The 19,943-nt window shown below is 34.8% G+C and overlaps 1 protein-coding gene across 1 annotated transcript; it reads left to right on the top strand.

The window, feature by feature from the left end:
• The first annotated feature begins 4,745 nt into the window (after nucleotides 1-4,745).
• Nucleotides 4,746-19,548, top strand: LOC127942977 (dipeptidyl peptidase 4). Its single transcript, XM_052539041.1, has 26 exons — nucleotides 4,746-5,054; nucleotides 5,218-5,302; nucleotides 5,690-5,782; nucleotides 6,022-6,116; nucleotides 6,624-6,698; nucleotides 6,781-6,833; nucleotides 6,983-7,052; nucleotides 9,024-9,144; nucleotides 9,235-9,389; nucleotides 10,812-10,906; nucleotides 10,990-11,122; nucleotides 11,233-11,271; nucleotides 11,364-11,462; nucleotides 11,795-11,865; nucleotides 11,943-11,996; nucleotides 12,076-12,203; nucleotides 12,316-12,363; nucleotides 12,714-12,812; nucleotides 12,913-12,982; nucleotides 13,075-13,269; nucleotides 16,513-16,567; nucleotides 16,746-16,845; nucleotides 17,350-17,408; nucleotides 17,556-17,628; nucleotides 18,088-18,161; nucleotides 18,691-19,548. Exons 1-26 carry the CDS (start codon nucleotides 5,052-5,054, stop codon nucleotides 18,781-18,783), a joined length of 2,235 nt encoding a protein of 744 aa, XP_052395001.1. The 5' UTR covers nucleotides 4,746-5,051; the 3' UTR covers nucleotides 18,784-19,548.
• Nucleotides 19,549-19,943: the final 395 nt, after the last annotated feature.

Below are 19,943 nucleotides of genomic sequence, written 5' to 3'. Positions count from 1 at the left end.
ATTAAAAGTAGAGAATATGTCTTATCGGTTATATCCATTGCTTCTGCAGTGTAAGTCTTACATTCGACGATGACACACACAAACCTGGATGAAGACGAGGAAGCTGACTCTGAAAGAAAAGCAAGCAATTTGGATGCTAGAAGAAAAGAGGAAGTCAATTAGAACTATAGGAAAAACAAAGGGCATGAAGAAATCAAGAGTTTGGGAACTACAGGCAACATCAGCAACCAACGATGACCTGATCGGGTAAGAAAACACGAAACACAAAAGCTGTGAAAATAAGCCCTGAAGTACATGTCTGTAAAATCTCCAACAACCTCCAGAAAGCTGGGATGATGCTCTGTCAGTCTACAGGAGAGTTTGACACACAATTACAGAAGCTACACAGCAAGATGCAAAACTGATCAGCGCCAAAAATAAAAAGGCAAGATTTTTCACAATTGTGAGCCAGTAGAGTTTTGGAACGGAGGTGATGGAAGGGTATAAAATCATCTATATTCAAGAAAATGCCACCAAACTCTTTAGAAAACAATTCATATTGGATCAGGACAGTGACCCCAAACACCCTGCCAGTTCAGTCAAGGACTTTATCAGAGCAAAGAAATGTTAAGTCTTATTGCCCAAATCAATCTCCAGATTTAAATCTGATTGAACATTAATTTCACCAGCTGAAGAGGAGACTAAAGACAGAAGAGCACTCCCCAAAACAAGCAACAGTTGGAACTGGCTGCATTAAAGTCAGGAGGAAAGCATTTCAAAGCATAAGAGTCTGGTGAGGTCTGTGGGTTGCAGGGATCTGCAACTAAATATTAGCTTTTAATCTTTTACATCTGCCTTAAATTCAACTGTTCCAATACTTCTAGCTACTCTCATCATATAGTGGGGTGAACTATATTTTTATTTGGTAAAACATGTACGTGTCAAAAGACCTAATAATAAAATGTGACATTCTGTAGTTTTGTCGCATATTCATCTGTTAACTGTCACCGTCCCGTATACGGGACGCCTAAATTTACTTCAATATATTACAATTATATCCTAATCTAATCATGACAAACTATATATCGTTGGAAAGGTCTAAGACTCGTAAATATATATTCGACCACGTTTTGTTGTTAAAAATTATGAAGGAACAGTAAAAGATTAATTTATAAAAAGAGTGCACCACAAAACATATACATCATAACAGGAGTTCTGAGCTTTGTCACAAAAAATCTACTCCGCTTCCTTTTTCCCTATCACATGTTTTAGTAATCATCATAAATTATATATCATTTGAAAGCTTATATACTCCAAATTCATCATAGACATAATATTGAGAGAGAAATTGATACATTTGTGACATACAAATGCATCCAAAAAATTCAATGGAGTTTCAATGGCCCCCGGTGGCTTTTTGTGGTATAACGCCTAAACAAAATTGCATATGAACCTACATTTTTTTTTTATATCAACTTCAAATTTGGAACACAACTTATTTAGACATATGGCTTTAATTTTATAGCAATTTTGGATTAAAACATATTTTATAAAATATTTATTTTATATAAAATATAATAAAAATAAAATAATAAATGTATTTATAGTAAATTTAAACTTCTATAACTTTTTTATGCTTTCATTGTTTGAAATGATTTCACTTCTGCAATAATCTGCAGATTGTCTTCTTTAAAAAGCGTTTATGAATTACAACAATTTAAGTGTGAATAGTGTACTTTCACGTCTATGTTCAAAAATGGGGGTGAAAGTTCATATTTTTATCTTTTAATCAAATTTCTTGACTCCACAGCAGAGAAAGCTATTTTTTCTTTACGGTTACAGTTCACATACTTTTTCCTGCAATCTGCAATGTTTGTGAACAAGTGAACTCTCAACAGTCATTTGTTTTGTCATTTAAGGATGTAGAAGGCCAAACCCCGGATTTATGTTAGCGACGCTTTTGATGCATTAAACCCCAGATACTTATCATCAAAATGACCCTTATCTTGGATAAACAGGTCTCCGGTTTGATAACTGATAACCCACATCCTGTCAAACCAATCAAAACCCCCAGCAAAGACTCCGTGTTTAGGCTCGGAGACATTTCAAAGAATTTTTAATATAAGAATTGTCTTTTTATGTTTCTGACGTATTACTGTGCACTTAAAACTTGTAAGTGCTATGATTCACCATTGTGTCACAGAATATTGATGTGTTTTTCTTGATAAACAAGTCATCACTGGGCCAAAAGCGGCATGAACCGGCATGACATCGTCCCTGATGCCACTAGAATGTCGTTAAAGCACATCACCTGTTAAAAGCAACACACAAAGAAGGATGCTGCATTAGGCCACATCAAATTTAAGTGAGTGTGTGTGTGTGTGTGTGTGTACTTGTTTGCAGTGGAAGTCCGCTTTGTGGCAGATGAGACGGATAGTTCCACCTGAGCACTGTCAATAAAGAAGACACTATGATATTTGTTGAGCTTTTAACAGGCTTTTAAACCCTTGTTGTCTGCGGTTAAATGATTTCTGAAGATCCGCCGATATGGAAAAAAACATTCTTTGAAGTTTCCTTCAGGCCGCAAATTTGAAATATTTAGTAAATTGTCATAATTGCCTTTTGCTCAAAGCACTGCCACAGATTAACCGCGTCACACATTTTTAAGATCCACTTCCAAAGACGGTTGTAAACTGGCTAAAAACAGCACGCATGGCCTTTTACTGTTTCCGGCTGTTTTCTATGACGTCACATCTTAATTGCAGGAGCCGTTCAGTGACATCAGTAGACTTTGTTCTGATTGGTCAAAAAACGAAAGTCATCCTGGAATTGAGACTTGTTTATCGCAAAATTAGCATCATAATTACAGTAAACGCCTGCCTTGAATGCATGGATGTGACCTTTCACTCCTATATGATAAAAATATTTCGTGAATTATCTAATCTGTCGTATTTTACAAGCCTTTGACATTGGAAAAACCCGATAGTTATCATATGTTATCTTCTATGTTATATTTCTTGAGTCCTTTTATTAGAAAAAATGCAATATTGTCGGTTACAGCCAGTTGGATTTCAACCCATGATCAAATATAATATATAATAATAATAATAGAGAGACATATATTTTAAAAGTTTTTATAAAATGATAAAATACAGCAGGTTTTCCAATCCAATGTCATGATAAAATGTCACTAATTTATACAAGTTGTCGATTTCGTATATTTATATTCACATGCTGTGATTTGAACGAAAACATACACGTTTTTTTTTTTTTTTTTGGAAGAAAAAGCTCCACCCCTAAATATAACCATCAGTGGGGGTAGTTAAGCAGATTGCATGAAAACGTATGAATAAGATTGTACGAATTTATACGAATTACCCACTGGCTTCCCAAAACGTAAAATAGTTATGTATTCCCATGAGATAGTGTTTATTTTTTATTTTTTTATGAAGTCGATAGAGTCATCTAAAGAATTGGTTCAAACCAACTATTTGTGTCATTGGCAATGTTGTTATGCATTAAACGTTTAAATATCAACCTATAAATAATCTTAAATTCGTTTTCCTGTGACAGTTTTTGCCTTGAGTGCACTTTAAACCACTCTGAATTAATCAAATGAAATAATCTTAATATCCAGTTTTATATTTCCAAGGAGCTCTTTCGATACCAAAAACCGAATTTCCTTGCAGCTCCCTCCAGTTATCCAACAGTTGTTCTTCCCTCTGTGGATTTAAATGCAGTGGCACCACTGTAAACAATCATTGACTCATGAGAAACCACAACTACACAGTTGCACGACTTAAATCCAAGATTATAAAATAGCATTGCGCACCACACCCAAAGGAAGCATACGCTTAGACACCAAATAAATAAATACACTCTCTCACACTCTTTCAAAGAACATAGAGAAAAGACTGAAGAATGGAAAATCGACATTTCATGCCAAAAAGAGGTGTTCGTCCTGTTCCTGAATCATAATATTTGGGAATAAATGTCTAATTTGGGAGGAATGACTTAAAGTAGACACACACAATAGCCTTTTAAAACTTCATTCATTAAATTGTGTTAAAATATATTTTTTTTATGTTGTATTTGTGTTGTTAAATCCTTACAAACTTAAGTTTTCTGCTAGGGTCAAACACATGCTTCATCTTCTTTAAAACAACTCATGGAAGTGCGCCTATGTCACCTCACGTTATTTATTATTTGCTTTATCAATGACCATCATAAATTTTATGGTTTGAGAGGCAATATAACCTGCTGTAAAACTGAGAAAACAGGCCATTACAGTATGTGTGAGGGAATGCTGGCTTTCCATAAGCTACGATTCATATGGAGAAAATAACACTGTTTTTTGTTGTAAAATGGCTGTGTATCACTTTTGTAAAGCATGTTGGACCTGTACCTGAACAACAAAGAATAGAATTTCAAATATTAACTGGAAGTCATTGAAAACATGAATGATTCCCAGCAATTTTACCGATATGCACGAGTTTTGTATTCATTAGCGCTTTGCAAATCATTTCGACCGAGTCATTATTACCAAATCGAATCAGTTCAAAAGAACGTTTGGCGAATTGGATATCACTTTATTTATAAGCTTCTCACGAGTCATCCTCAAGGCTAATGTAATAAAGCAAATAAAGAGGGTTTAATAATGCAAATGAAAAATGATTTATTTTGCATGAATTCTTTGAGGACACTTTACTGTGTGTTGATTTTAACAGGTGATGTGCTGACTCTTTTCCCTCATAACATGCCGTCGTGACAATCTCGAGGACATTTGTGTGTGTGTGTGTGTGTGTGCAAGAAAACGCCACACTCCGCTTCATAACAGTTTTGGCATGCGTTACAGAAAAAAATACTGTATCACTGACTAAGATACCGCGTTTTAAAGGAATGCGAACTTTAATCTGTCACTCTTTTATTGTTTCCTTGACAAGCAAAGTTGAGGTAATATTTAACACTCGTGCTCTATTCGGCTCTCGGGAGCGTCCGCGCGCAACAGAGAAACCGAATTGCGCTGGGAAATAACGGAATTCTGAACCAAGACTCTGGCATTTCACTCTAAGATGGTCAGTAAGTGATAAATGGTGTATGCACGGTTTGTAAAAGTACGTTTTTAACTTTAGAAAGTTGTGCGTAAAAGCGCATTTGGAGATCATCACAAGTTGCTTGACGTATATGATTGATTTAAAAGTGGATTTTAACGTGACTTCTATTCTTGACACATTTTAGGGAATTGGAAAATGGATTCTGGCAGCATTTGGGATCGTAGTGATCGTTGTGTTAATAGCTGTCCCGACAGCCATTTTTCTCAACGGTAGGTGATTGAATATGGATCAATCCACGCGCACGTGTTTGGACACGTTTATTAATACGCCTAATGCAATCAATAGCTATTTGTGATTGATAGCTCTATGGATTCATGTTAAACTTATAAACGTCATATAGTTAGTCATATGTGTTTTATGGGTGTGTAAGTCTCACTGAAGTAATGCTAGTCTTAGCAGGCTGTCACAGGTGATTGCTAACATCAGTGTTTTAGATGCTTTTCTGAGTCATTATCTTTCCCTCAATCTGAGCTTTGTTATAGGATAATGATTTTGCTTATTTAATGGACATTTTGTCATTAAACACATTGCCAAAGTTTGTGCTACAATAAATTATATCTAGTATCCATCTACCTGTCTGTCTGTCTTTCTCTCAGAGGATAAAACTGAATCAAAGAGGACTTTTACTCTAGAAGATTACTTCAATGGAACTGCAAGAACCAAGTCATACAACATGCGATGGGTCTCAGGTACTATGAAATAAATATTTATTTATATAGCAACACTATGGTACTTTGAAATATACCATGTAGCGTGTTTTTTATATGGTTCTACCACATGGTATTTTTTTGGTGCATATTCATATTCTGTGGTACTGTATTTACATACCACGTCCAATAAACATAGTAATACCGTGATAGTGTTTCTAAGTATATTGGATATTGAAATGTTTTGCAGTTTAATCATTTGCTGCTCTACTTTCATGCAGATGATGAATATCTTCACAAGACAGGAGAAGGTTCGTTGCACCTGATCAGTGCAGCCACAGGAAATGGAAGTGAAATTGTGAACCAACTTATATTTGTAAGAGCGTTTGTCACATCTTCCCTTTTTCAAATGAAATGGTGTTTTGAAATGTGGTTTGTATGTGTTATACTGCGACGTGTGTGTGAACCATGACACATTGTATAAGTGACTACTATGATTTTTGTGAGATGTGCGATTAAACAAGTTAAAAAAAACAAACATGAATTTACATTTAAAGATGTGGGGTTGCGTCTTTTTATAGTTAGCTCAGTAGAATATGCTAGCCATCACATAGCAATGTACTGAAAATCACAAAAGTTTTGCACAGGAAAGCACCTCTCATGTTTCTTCAGAAGTACTGAAATGGTTTATTCGAATCAACCCATGTGCAACACAAATACATTTTTATACATATAAACGCTAACTTAATTTCGTAGCGTTTCTCCGTTCGAGATCTGTTTGAAAGTCTGATTGAAAAGCATCTGTTTAATGGCTTAAATGTAAGTTCAAGTTCTTTATTGATTCCTTGAACTTACAACGGTTGTCTTTCTTTGATGTTATCAGTCCCGTGTGGCAGCTTTTGATTACATGGTGTCAGCGGATCGAAAATACGTCTGTTTCCAGAGCAACTACACTAAGGTAGTCAATGAAACGCTTTGATGGGTAATTAATCATTTATCGTCTTGGTATCCAGATGTTTAATGTTGGTTTCCTTCACCAGCTATGGAGACACTCCTACACTGCATCCTACTCCATCTACGACCTGGAAAAAGGGTTTGTTTACTAGTGTTTTTAAACTTAAACCATCCGTCTATAAAGCTAGCTAGCTGTTTATGCTAACAAACTGCATGCAATGGATCTCTAACTGCGATTAATGATCACTTTGTATTTATTTAAGATGACTGACTTGCTCTTTATTTCAGGGATTTTATAAATACGGATATCCCACATGAAGTCCAGTACTTAGCATGGTCGCCAGCTGGTCACAAACTGGTGAGTAGAATATCAGTTCACCATGAAGTTGTGATGGCATGTACTGAACATGTCATAAAACCTTATCAGCATAGTCGTCATTGAACTACTTTGCCATGTCATAATTTATTCTTTATGTCTATGAGGTGCTTAGTTTGCTACATAAGCGAATGTGTGCTTTTGAACAGTTTTGAGGGTAGCTAACTAAAAGTAGCAGCTTTAACAAAATTTTTGACAATAGTTAAAATTGCATTGCTTTTCCAGTAAAAGATAATTTTTTCCAACAAATGTTTTTGTATCGGTAGCATGTGTTCAAAAACAATGTAGCTCTTTTGTAGCGTGACAGATGTTTGTGCACACTGCTTCCTTTTGTAGCGAAAAATTTAATAAAATATCGGGATTGATCGGTATATTATGGGGGTTCTAGTTTCATTTGTTATTAATCATAAAAGGTTCTAAAAATGCTATGAACTTGACTTCCTTTTTTTTCAGCTTCAGTAGCGTGACTATGCTATTTTTGAAAAAAATTGTAGCTTTTCCAACAACAAGCAAAATTTTCCAATAAGTAGGACTATAGCATGACAGAGATATTTGTGCGCACAGCTTCTTTTTGTTAAACGAGTTTAATTAAATAATAAATTAAATGAAGTGATTTCTAAGCATGGTGTTTGCTAGTGTTATTAGCAGTGTTTGGAATAACGGCGTTTAAAAGAACGGCGTTAGGTAACGACGTTATTTTTTCAGTAATGCGGTAGTCTAATTACTTTTCCCGTCGTTACAACGCCGTTAACGTTACTGAACGTTAAATGCGGTGCGTTACTATGCATTGATTTAATAAACTATGTAATCCGAACGCACCCCTGGCTCACACAGCGAGTGAGCAGGTGGGTAAATGACGAGATAAGCGATTATGATTGGCTAAGGCAGAGTCATGTGTTTCATGGTAGCAAATCAGAACCAGTGTTTTTGCACACATGCCGGCACATGAGGCAGCGCCAGCGGCGACAAACACACACACACACACACGCAACAGCTACACACAGAGATTCGCAGCAGCAGCAGAAATGGCGAGTCAGGAGCAATGAAACGGAGCGATGAAAAGTTGGCATTTTCAAGGTGTAGATATAAGCACTACTTCAAATTCATTGTGGTCAAAGGCAAGAACGTGCATGTAATGTGTACATGTAATGTGTGACAAGCACCTACAAAGCTAGTGGCCCAAAACACTTTTCTTACAAAGATAATACTTGGAAGTGCAGGATAAAACTCTTGCTGTCTGTTGACGTGCAATAAATATTGAAAGTTATGTACGAACACCTGTCTGTTCTACTCATTTCAACTGACTTGTGAAAACTGCAAAAATTCTCTGACATATAGCAACTTTTTTTTTTTTTTTTTTTTTATACAGTAACGCAAATAGTTATTTCCCTGGTAACGAGTTACTTTTATTATAGAGTAATTCAGTTACTAACTCAGTTACTTTTTGGAACAAGTAGTGAGTAACTATAACTAATTACTTTTTTAAAGTAACGTTCCCAACAGTGGTTATTAGCTATATGTTCTAAAATGTTAAGGGCTGTAGCTTTTCTAGTAGCAAGCTAATTTTTCCAGCAAGCAGTGTTGTAGCATGACAAAATGTTGGCTAAGATACGAGTTCATAATCTATAATATTGCTTTTTTCGTCCTCTATTGTCCTCTCGCATCAAAATCCACTGATTTATTTGTTTAGAACTGTTTTAGACTATTTTAACTCCTAAACGATACTTAAACGGTATGGATCTGTGTTTATTTCTCTCCTGATTCAGACTTGATTTCATTGGAGAAAGCAGTATGATAGACCCGTATTTTAGCTGGAAGAAATGGTTTGAAGTTAATGTATTAATGATGGCTTCGTTCCTTACAAACAAGCAGCTTTGTTTTCCAAAACTCCAAAACCTTTGCACACATATTCCCACCCAACAAAAATGTGATATTGTTCCAAAATCCACGCAGGCCTTTGTTTGGAAATACAACGTTTATGTGAAGGAGACTCCCACCGCTGCATTCAAGCAGGTCACTACTGATGGAGCCCACAACCTGATCCTCAACGGCATCCCTGACTGGGTGTACGAGGGTAAGAGATACATATTTAATTAAGCTGATGGATGCTTCCCGTTCATAACAGAGGTCTTTTAGTGATCTTGTGTATCTGTTTTCTCTGTAGAGGAGATGTTCTCCACCAACTTTGCTCTGTGGTGGTCACCAAATGGGAGATTTGTGGCATACGCCAAATTTAATGACTCAGAAGTGCACAACATTGAATACACGTTGTACGGAGAGGGCCAATATCCAGAAACGGTCTTAGTACCGTACCCCAAGGTAAAAGGAAAGAAAAATTTAAGGAAAATGTGACGTTAAAGGAATAGTTCACCAAAAAAAGAAAATTTGCTGAAAATGTTGTAGCAAATTAGCTCAAAGTGAGATGAACATAATTAATCATAACGGGTTATTATTAATCATATTCATCTTCAGGAATTACTTGTAGCATTATCGCATTAAGAGTACAATAAAGTTATTTGTTGGTCTGCAAGACGGTCAAGTGTTAATCGTCTATTGACCCTAAGTAAAATAATTTCTCTGGCCACGAAAAATAATCGTCTCCCTTTTTGGGTGATGAATACGTTTTTCCCTGTAACACCCATTTTGGTTCGATTGATCAATAAAAAGGCGTATAGTTTCAGCGGGAAAGTGTTTCTTTGACCCAGAGACACCTCATTTGCATGCTTTATGACTGTCCTGAATACTTGGTGCAGTTTTACCCGAAATATGGTACAAATAGTATGGTGCATTTCATTGATGCTAAGAACAAAAAATTTAAAAGATATTAAACCAGCGATACATTTATACACCTGAATACTAACTAATATCAAATAAACAGTGGTAACTAGACTAATGTGATAGGGAAACATTCAGACAATATGCATACAGTATACCAGATACATTTGTAACTGATTAATTATACGCTAAATAAACAAACGTTTAAATGTGTGTGTGTTGTGTATTGTGAAAATGTGAGTTTGCTGGTCAGCCCGGCCCTTGTCAAGTCCTGTCTAGTTATCTTGGACAATGTTTAAAGTCAGACGGGAAGACTAGAGAGTCGATCTGTTCAGCATCTTCCAGATAATGAGGGGTAAACATTGGCCATTTAACACCCATATAACTTTAGACTGTGGGGCCATATTCTGTAATTTATATGCAAATGTCAAAAGGCCAAAACAAATTTCTAAAACGTAAAGCCCAAACGATCGTACATGATCCTAAGCAGATGCTACAATGTACTTTCAGGCCATCCAAGATGTACGATTTTGGAGAAATTTTGCATTACATCACTTGGTCAACAGTGAATCCTCTGCAGTGAATGGGTGCCGTCAGGATGAGGATTTGTTTCTTACAGACATGCAGCTTTTCGCTTCACAAGACATTAATTGACGGACTGGAGTGGTGTGGATTACATGTGGATTATTATGATGTTTTTATCAGCTGTTTGGACTCTCATCCTGACGGCACCCATTCACTGCAGAGGATCCATTGGTGAGCAAGTGATGTGATGCTAAATTTGTCCAAATCTGATGAAGAAACAATAACATTTTTCACATTGGATGGCATGGGGGTGAGAAATTTTACACAAATCTTCATTTTTGGGTGAACTATTAACATTTTTCAATATTTGTTTCATGTAAACATTTCAATATATATTTCTAAATATACTATTTTTGATACTCCCATTTGCTTGTTTCCAAGGCCGGAACCCCAAACCCAACCGTCAAACTGTTTGTCTTCGACACAAACACAAACAGGACCAATGAAGTCCTGGTTCCCAGTGTTGTTGGTGCAGGGTAATAAGAAGTTTTGGAGTTTGCATGAGTTCTTAAACCAGACGAAACAGTAATTTGACCAAAAACTATGTGTTTTATCACAGAGAGCACTACCTGAGCACTGTTACATGGGCGTCAGATGAGCGAATTGCAGTGCAGTGGCAGAAAAGAACACAAAACTATGTTGCTTTGAAGACGTATGATTTCAACAGCGGTGCTTGGACTGAAAGTTCACTGGTACCTCTAACTTCTCATACTGTTGTAGAGTCACTGAATTGACTGAAGCGAAATCTTTATCCAATCAAAATCATTTTTTCTCATATGTGTTTTGTTTTTGTTTTCTTTAGAGTCAGGATTTCACAAGCAGCACGGGTTGGGTTGGCCGGGTATGAATTATTTGGTTACAAAATTACCAGTTGAGGTTTTATGCAATGTTGAGTCATGCTAATATGTCTGTTTGTTTGCTTTGTTATCATAGTTCTCTCCAGATGAACCTGTCTTTCGGTCGGATGGCAACAGTTTTTATTACATTACGAGTGATGAAGAGCATTTTAAGCATCTTTATTATTTCAGTGGAGTGAGTTTACGAGTTATAAATTACACAATTTAATCAAATTTTGTATATTTAAAATGTTTATTTAAACTAATATTTAAGATTTTATTATTGCATTAATGTATGGAATATTTACACTAATAATATTTGAAATTGTATTACAATTTTTTAGCATTTTTATTTGTGTATATTTATGAATGTTTTCAGGTGAATGTGTTAAATTGAGCCATTTTTTAGTAACCTATTTTATTTTTGCATTCAGCTATTTTAATTTTCAAATTCAAACAGAATCACAGCATTGTATTTATTCTGTAAGTTTGCTTTTTTTTTTCATATTGTTCGATATTGTTGTCTAGACAGAAAAGAAGTTCCTGACAAGAGGAAAGTGGGAGGTCACTAGCATCCTTAAGGTCACGAATGATGCTGTGTAAGTTAATTTACTAGAAACTTGTGCCATTGAGTGTTCGAGATTCTTTCCTCAATTTTTCCCTATGTTTGCCACAGATATTATGTGAGTAACGAGCACAATGCAAGTCCAGGTCAAAGAAATGTTTACAAGTGAGTGTCACAAGCTGAAAACAATCATATATTTTTTTACTTGAAAATGTAATAAATTATATATTTGCTTTTCCGGTAGAATCACCATAAATGGGGCTTCCCATTCTGAGCGCGAGTGTCTGACCTGTACCCTCAATGCAGACCGGTGCAAATATAATTCTGCCCTGTTAAGCACTGAAGGAACCTACTACCTTATGAGCTGTTCTGGTATGTCATGTAAATTCATTTTTTAAAGCACTTTTCTATATCACAAATTGTAAAAAAAATAATAATAATAAATTTATTTTTGCTATCTCCTTTTATTTGTTTGTTTCTAAAGGTCCTGGACTGCCTTTGCATACACTGAGAAACAGCCGAGATGGAACTGGTATGACTAAACATTAAAGTCCTTAAAATAACTCGCATTAGCAGAGTTGTCATAAGCATCCCATTGAAGTCCCATATACTAAACATTTTCGATCACATCCCTACAACTTCCCATGTCCTCTTTCAAAAATTAAATAAAAAATGATTAATTCATCATTAATAAAAAAAATTATTTACATTTTCAAATATTATTTCAAAATATAAGTAATATACTGTAAACATGAGAAGTGAGCATGAGAATATAAATTCAATATTAAAGCCATATTTTTATATTATACAGTAAAAGTATACAATATATCCTGGTAAATTACATGTATGTGAAAATGTACAATTTCTCAAAACGGTTTTTAGAGGTGAGAGTTCTTCAAGACAACAAAGATTTGGAAAATACTCTGCAGAATATCGCAATGCCGTCAATAACACACGGCACGCTGAAGATCGGAGAGTTCGGTAAGGCTGACTCTTCAGGAGAGGGCAGAAACAAATCATATAACCTAGAAAATATGTTTGTTTTAAATCCTAATCTTGTGGGTGTTTTTTTTTTTTTCAGACCTCTGGTACCAGATGACGCTGCCTCCCAAATTCGACAAATCCAAAAAATATCCTTTGCTCATTGATGTGTAAGCTAGCTACATTTTCTTTCGTGATCTGATGTTGAACTCTGATCTGTGTTTGATGGCCACTGCAGCCTTGATTCTTTCATATCCTGTAGATATGCGGGCCCCTGCAGTCAGAAATCAGATTTCCGGTTTAGGGTGGGATGGTCCACATACTTGGCCAGCACAGAGAATGTGATCGTGGCCAGCTTTGATGGGAGAGGAAGTGGTTACCAAGGAGACAAAATTATGCATTCCCTTTACAAACGACTTGGCACTTACGAAGTGGAGGATCAGATAACAGCCGCTAGGTACAAACATGTGTCCACACTGCTCTCAAGTGAATACTTATGGAAGTTTTTGTGCTGCAGACATGAATAGAATACTACTAGAATACTAGCAACCTACCAACAGCAAAGAACACCCTGGAAACCATCTAGCGACACTCTAACAATCACCTAGCAACTTAGCAATGCTATAGCAACCAACTTGAAGACCCTAGAAACCACCTTGCAACATCTCTACACTGAAAAATTGTATTGTAGTATACTAGCAATATTTCACTCATATTTTAATAATTGGTTTAATCATATTTGATATTGTACGGAGCCCCGTACATGACATGCAAGAAAAAATAGTAGGCGAAATCGTGCACACAATTTACTAATTCGTTCCCTTAATGTACTATGGGAATTAAATAGTAAATCGAGGGAATGCAATAGTGAATCAAGGAAATGACATATTAAATCGAGGAAATTACATAGTAAATTGAGGAAATGACATTGAATCGAGGAAATGCAATAGTGAATTGAGGAAATGACATATTAAATCGAGGAAATGACAGTAAATCGAGGGAATGCAATAGTGAATTGAGGAAATGACATATTAAATCGAGGAAATGACAGTAAATCGAGGGAATGCAATGGTGAATTGAGGGAATGACAAAGTAAATCGAGGAAATGACATAGTGAATCGATGGAATGAAATAGTGAATTGAGGAAATTACATATTAAATTGAGGAAATGACAGTAAATCGAGGGAATGAAATAGTGAATTGAGGGAATTACATAGTAAATTGAGGAAATGACAGTGAATCGAGGGAATGAAATAGTGAATTGAGGAAATGACATATTAAATTGAGGAAATGACATTAAATCAAGGGAATTAAATAGTAAATCGAGGGAGTGCAATAGTGAATCGAGGAAATTACATTAAATCGAGGAAATGAAATAGTAAATCGAGGGAATGCAATAGTGAATCTAGGAAATGACAGTAAATCGAGGGAATGCAATAGTGAATTGAGGGAATGACATAGTAAATCTAGGGAATCACAGTAAATCGAGGGAATGGAATAGTGAATTGAGGGAATGACATAGTAAATCGAGGGAATGACAGTAAATCGAGGGAATGCAATGGTGAATTGAGGGAATGACAGTAAATCGAGGAAATGACAGTGAATCGAGGGAATGACATAGTAAATCGTGGGAATGACAGTAAATCGAGGGAATGCAATAGTGAATTGAGGAAATGACAGTAAATCGAAGGAATGCAATAGTGAATCGAGGAAATGACAGTAAATCGAGGGAATGCAATGGTGAATTGAGGGAATGACATAGTAAATCGAGGGAATGACAGTAAATCGAGGGAATGCAATAGTGAATTGAGGAAATGACAGTAAATCGAGGGAATGCAATAGTGAATTTAGGGAATGACATAGTAAATCGAGGAAATGACAGTAAATCGAGGGAATGCAATAGTGAATTGAGGAAATGACATATTAAATCGAGGAAATGACAGTAAATCGAGGGAATGCAATAGTGAATTGAGGAAATGACATATTAAATCGAGGAAATGACAGTAAATCGAGGGAATGCAATGGTGAATTGAGGGAATGACAAAGTAAATCGAGGAAATGACATAGTGAATCGATGGAATGAAATAGTGAATTGAGGAAATTACATATTAAATTGAGGAAATGACAGTAAATCGAGGGAATGAAATAGTGAATTGAGGGAATTACATAGTAAATTGAGGAAATGACAGTGAATCGAGGGAATGAAATAGTGAATTGAGGAAATGACATATTAAATTGAGGAAATGACATTAAATCGAGGGAATTAAATAGTAAATCGAGGGAGTGCAATAGTGAATCGAGGAAATTACATTAAATCGAGGAAATGAAATAGTAAATCGAGGGAATGCAATAGTGAATCTAGGAAATGACAGTAAATCGAGGGAATGCAATAGTGAATTGAGGGAATGACATAGTAAATCTAGGGAATGACAGTAAATCGAGGGAATGGAATAGTGAATTGAGGGAATGACATAGTAAATCGAGGGAATGACAGTAAATCGAGGGAATGCAATGGTGAATTGAGGGAATGACAGTAAATCGTGGGAATGACAGTAAATCGAGGGAATGCAATAGTGAATTGAGGAAATGACAGTAAATCGAAGGAATGCAATAGTGAATCGAGGAAATGACAGTAAATCGAGGGAATGCAATGGTGAATTGAGGGAATGACATAGTAAATCGAGGGAATGACAGTAAATCGAGGGAATGCAATAGTGAATTGAGGAAATGACAGTAAATCGAGGGAATGCAATAGTGAATTTAGGGAATGACATAGTAAATCGAGGGAATGACAGTAAATCGAGGGAATGCAATAGTGAATTGAGGGAATGACATAGTAAATCGAGGGAATGCAATAGTGAATCGAGGAAATTACAGTAAATCAAGGGAATGCAATGGTGAATTGAGGGAATGACATAGTAAATCGAGGGAATGACAGTAAATCGAGGGAATGCAATGGTGAATTGAGGGAATGACATAGTAAATCGAGGGAATGACAGTATATCGAGGGAATGCAATAGTGAATCGAGGAAATGACAGTAAATCGAGGGAATGCAATAGTGAATTGAGGGAATGACAGTAAATCGAGGGAATGCAATGGTGAATTGAGGGAATGCAATAGTGAATCGAGGAAATGACATATGAAATCGAGGGAATGACACAGTAAATCAAGGGAATGCAATAGTGAATTGAGGAAATGACATTAAATCGAGGAAATGAAATAGTAAATCGAGGGAATGCAATAGTGAATCGAGGAAATGACATATTAAATCGAGGAAATTAAATAGTAAATCGAGGGAATGCAATAATGAATCGAGGAAATGACATTAAATCGAGGAAATGAAATAGTAAATCGAGGGAATGTAACAGTGAATCGAGGTAAAGACATAGTAAATCTAGGGAATGCAATAGTAAATCTAGGGAATGCAAAAGTAAATTGAGGGAATGCAATAGTGAATCTAGGAAATGACATAGTAAATCGAGGAAATTACATAGTAAATCAATGGAATGAAATAGGAAATGGAGGCAATGCAATAGTAATTGTGTGCACATTTTAGTACATTAAGGGAATGAATTAGTAAATCGTGTCCACAATTTTTTTTTTCTTGTATGTCATGTGCAGGGCTCCATAATATTGCATATAATTGACATTTAATTTATTATAAATTAAAAATTATATATATTCATTCTTCATTTTTAGACACTTTATTGACATGGGTTACATAGATAAAAACAGGATTGCCATCTGGGGCTGGGTAAGTTGAATTAATCTTTGTTTCTGATATCATGAATCTAACAAACATTTTGAGGGATGATTCTTTTTTCATGTGTCTTTAAAATAATGACACCTGCTTTGATTTTCATGCATTTTAAGTCCAAATACAAGTTTTTGGGCCACTGTATACAGTAAGTAAGCATGTGTTTGTGCTGCAGTCTTACGGTGGCTACGTCACTTCGATGGTTCTGGGAGCTGGAAGTGGAGTTTTTAAATGTGGAATGGCAGTCGCTCCGGTGTCTAAATGGGAGTATTATGGTATGCTTTATATATTAAGGTCAATGCTTGGTAGGTTGCTTACAAATTGTGGTCTGTTACTGACTACAAATCACATAATGAAAATTGTATTCTGGATTACATGTATCATGTAATGTAATCTGACTACTTTTGGATTACTTTTAGATTACTTTTAACCTAGCTCGTTTGTGATTATTGTGTATTATATATAGTTAAAACACAACAAATAAAACAAAGAAAGAAAATATATTTCATTGTGTTACCAATATCATGAAATCAATCAAATTTGAATGATTTACTTCCATTGTGGGAATATTTTATCATGTATTCCATAAAAAAGTAACTGTAGTCTGATTATAAACATTCTCAAAAGTAATGTAATCTAATTACAAATACTTATTTTTTTATCTGATCATGTAATCCAGATTACATGTACTCCGTTACTGCTATACCTAGCACTGAGTATGGCTTTACATTTAGTTTTCCCATCATTTGATAAGACCGTTGTACTGTAATTTCCCCCAGACTCTATTTACACAGAGAGGTACATGCTGACGCCAGCGGAGAACCAGGCCTTTTATGAAGTAAGTTGTGCTTGGAAATTATCAAATTGTTTGATAAACTCATTGGTTTTCCCATGATGATGTCATAGAGGAGCATGAGTCAGTTGTCAAATAACTCACGCAAGTGTTGTGTCACACAGGGTTTATGGAATGTTATTATTCTTGCAGAATTCCACCGTGATGGAAAGAGCCAAGAACTTTAAATCAGTCCAGTACCTCCTGGTGCACGGCACCGCTGACGGTGAGATATGACCCCTCTGTCTACATCTCTGTCTCTTGACCTGTCTCTGCAACTGAACAAACATAAATAAAACTTTAAATAAATGGAAATTAAACTAAATTAACATGAAAATACAAAATTATCTTAAAAAAAGAGTTTATCATTGTTCTTTTTTTATTAAATTATTAAATGCATAAATCTGATTCAATGGAATTTTGATATTCAGCTAATATATTATTTACATTTTCTGTTCCTTTAAATGTCATACAAATTTATTTTAAGTCATTTTAGCTTATAATTATTCAAAATATTTTCTAAAAACCACAGAAATGTTTCCTTGATATATTTAAGCTTTACATCGATACAAATTAATATTTGTATTTTATTTAATTACATAAGCGTGTAAACAGTGATGTGATGTCGAAGTGAAAACTCATCACATATATATTTTTTTCTTCTGTTTTTCATTGGTGCTGTTAGATAATGTTCACTTCCAACAAGCAGCTCAGATCTCTAGAGCACTCGTGGATGAACAAGTGGACTTTGATGCAATGGTAAGCATCAGCGGAATTGCATTCTATTCATTCATGTGTAGTTACACAAATATAATAATAATTTATATTATTACATATTAATTGATCAAATATAAAATTCTACGTAAAGTAATCAAAAAGAATGCCTACATTTGTATCATAAATAGTAGAGAATTGCGCGAAAGCACAAAAGCAGCGCAAAAGGTTGTGGGTTCAATTCCCAGGGAACACACATACTGGTAAAAAAAAATTATAACCTATATACAAAAATAAACACTGTAAGTCACATTAGACACAAGCATCTGCTAAATACATAAAAATGTAAATTTAAAAACATACATATAATAAGGTTTCGTAATTAGTTTTTTACATTTTTTTTATACATACATATATAATTGGCATAATCAGAGTTTTTCGCATGTCACACTGGAAGACATGTGAACTGTTCATGTCAACAATCCATAAAGCAGCTCCAAACAGTATTAAAATGAATATATGTTGAATATTTGGTGGTGTTTTTCACTGGTGATCTGTTCTGTCTCTCTCTCAGTGGTACACTGATGAAGACCACGGTCTCGGTGGATCGTCCAATCAGCACGTCTACACTCATATGAGTCACTTTCTGAAAAACTGCTTTGCTTGAACTTGTGAAACTTTCCACTGGACCAAATACGCTCAGCCAGGACCTACAGCATGGGATCCACATTACTTCCAGACCACTTCACGCAGTCAAACGCGTCAGGCGTGTGCGATTCCCCATCAGCTGCCACTGAATCCACAAGAAACCCTTTAGCTACTGTACTGTGATGCAATAACGGACTCATTTTAGTTACGTTTATCAGTTTTGAATGAGTCATGGGTCTTTAGAACATAGGAAAGAACATCAAAATACTTACTGGAAAAACATAAAGCGTGATGAGTTAGCTAAAGAAAAATGAGAGTAAATTTTTGCTTCCAAATAAAATAAAAAAAAGAGTATTTGAATTAAATACTCTCAGATTTAATTCTTGTTATTATTTATTAGTATTATTATTTACTTTTAAGCTAAGGAGAGCAATATTGTGTATTTTCCAAATCAAGTTCAATGCCAGCTGTAATAAAAAAATAAATAAATACATATATTAATGTTAATTTAATATTTTAATTCTTAAATTCAAATATATTAAATATATAATAATGCATTAAAATTATTTTCACATTTTAAACATTTTTTGTTGAGTATCAAGTAATCTGAGTTTTTAAGAAAATATTTATTGTATGTGCCATCACTTTTAAAATATAAGCCATGACTTGTACAATAGCAGAGATATTTTCAATCTGTAATAAAAAGTGACAAAAATGTGCTCAATTGTATGTGACTTATTTGCATGTTTACACTTTACCCTTATTAAATAACAAGTTCAAGAAGCATGAAATATATTCAGAAATCATTCATTCTTCCAAGCCAAGCCACTTTTGTCTTTTAAAAAAAATAAAATATATATTAAAATAGTTTTTTCTAGTTAAATTAGTGATTTTATTGTTAACCCGATTATATTAAAATAAAACTGATTTATTAATAGCATTTTTAATACAATTAAATTTTTAGTTTGTTATCAATGCAAAACAAATTGTACTTGTGTAAACAACAAATATATACATATTTGCTAGTAATACAATTCTAGGAATTCTGAGAATTTTTATATATGAAGAGACTTTGTCCACCACTTTTGTTTATACAAAGTTGTCTCTGACATATTAATTCTGCATTAAAATGATTTGTGTTAATCAAATCGCACTGATTTTGAGTGCAAAACATCTTGA

The sequence above is a fragment of the Carassius gibelio genome, chromosome A22 (assembly GCF_023724105.1).
Source record: "Carassius gibelio isolate Cgi1373 ecotype wild population from Czech Republic chromosome A22, carGib1.2-hapl.c, whole genome shotgun sequence".
NCBI lineage: Eukaryota > Metazoa > Chordata > Actinopteri > Cypriniformes > Cyprinidae > Carassius > Carassius gibelio.
The sequence above is the reverse complement of the archived record's forward strand: the minus strand, read 5'-3'. Positions and strand labels throughout refer to the sequence as shown.

Excerpts from the sequence above, each read along its gene's own strand:
- LOC127942977 (XM_052539041.1), top strand. Across the intron at positions 12,364-12,713 it reads AAACAGCCGAGATGGAACTG|AGGTGAGAGTTCTTCAAGAC; the intron begins GTATGACTAAAC and ends AACGGTTTTTAG. Across the intron at positions 12,813-12,912 it reads GCTGAAGATCGGAGAGTTCG|ACCTCTGGTACCAGATGACG; the intron begins GTAAGGCTGACT and ends TTTTTTTTTCAG.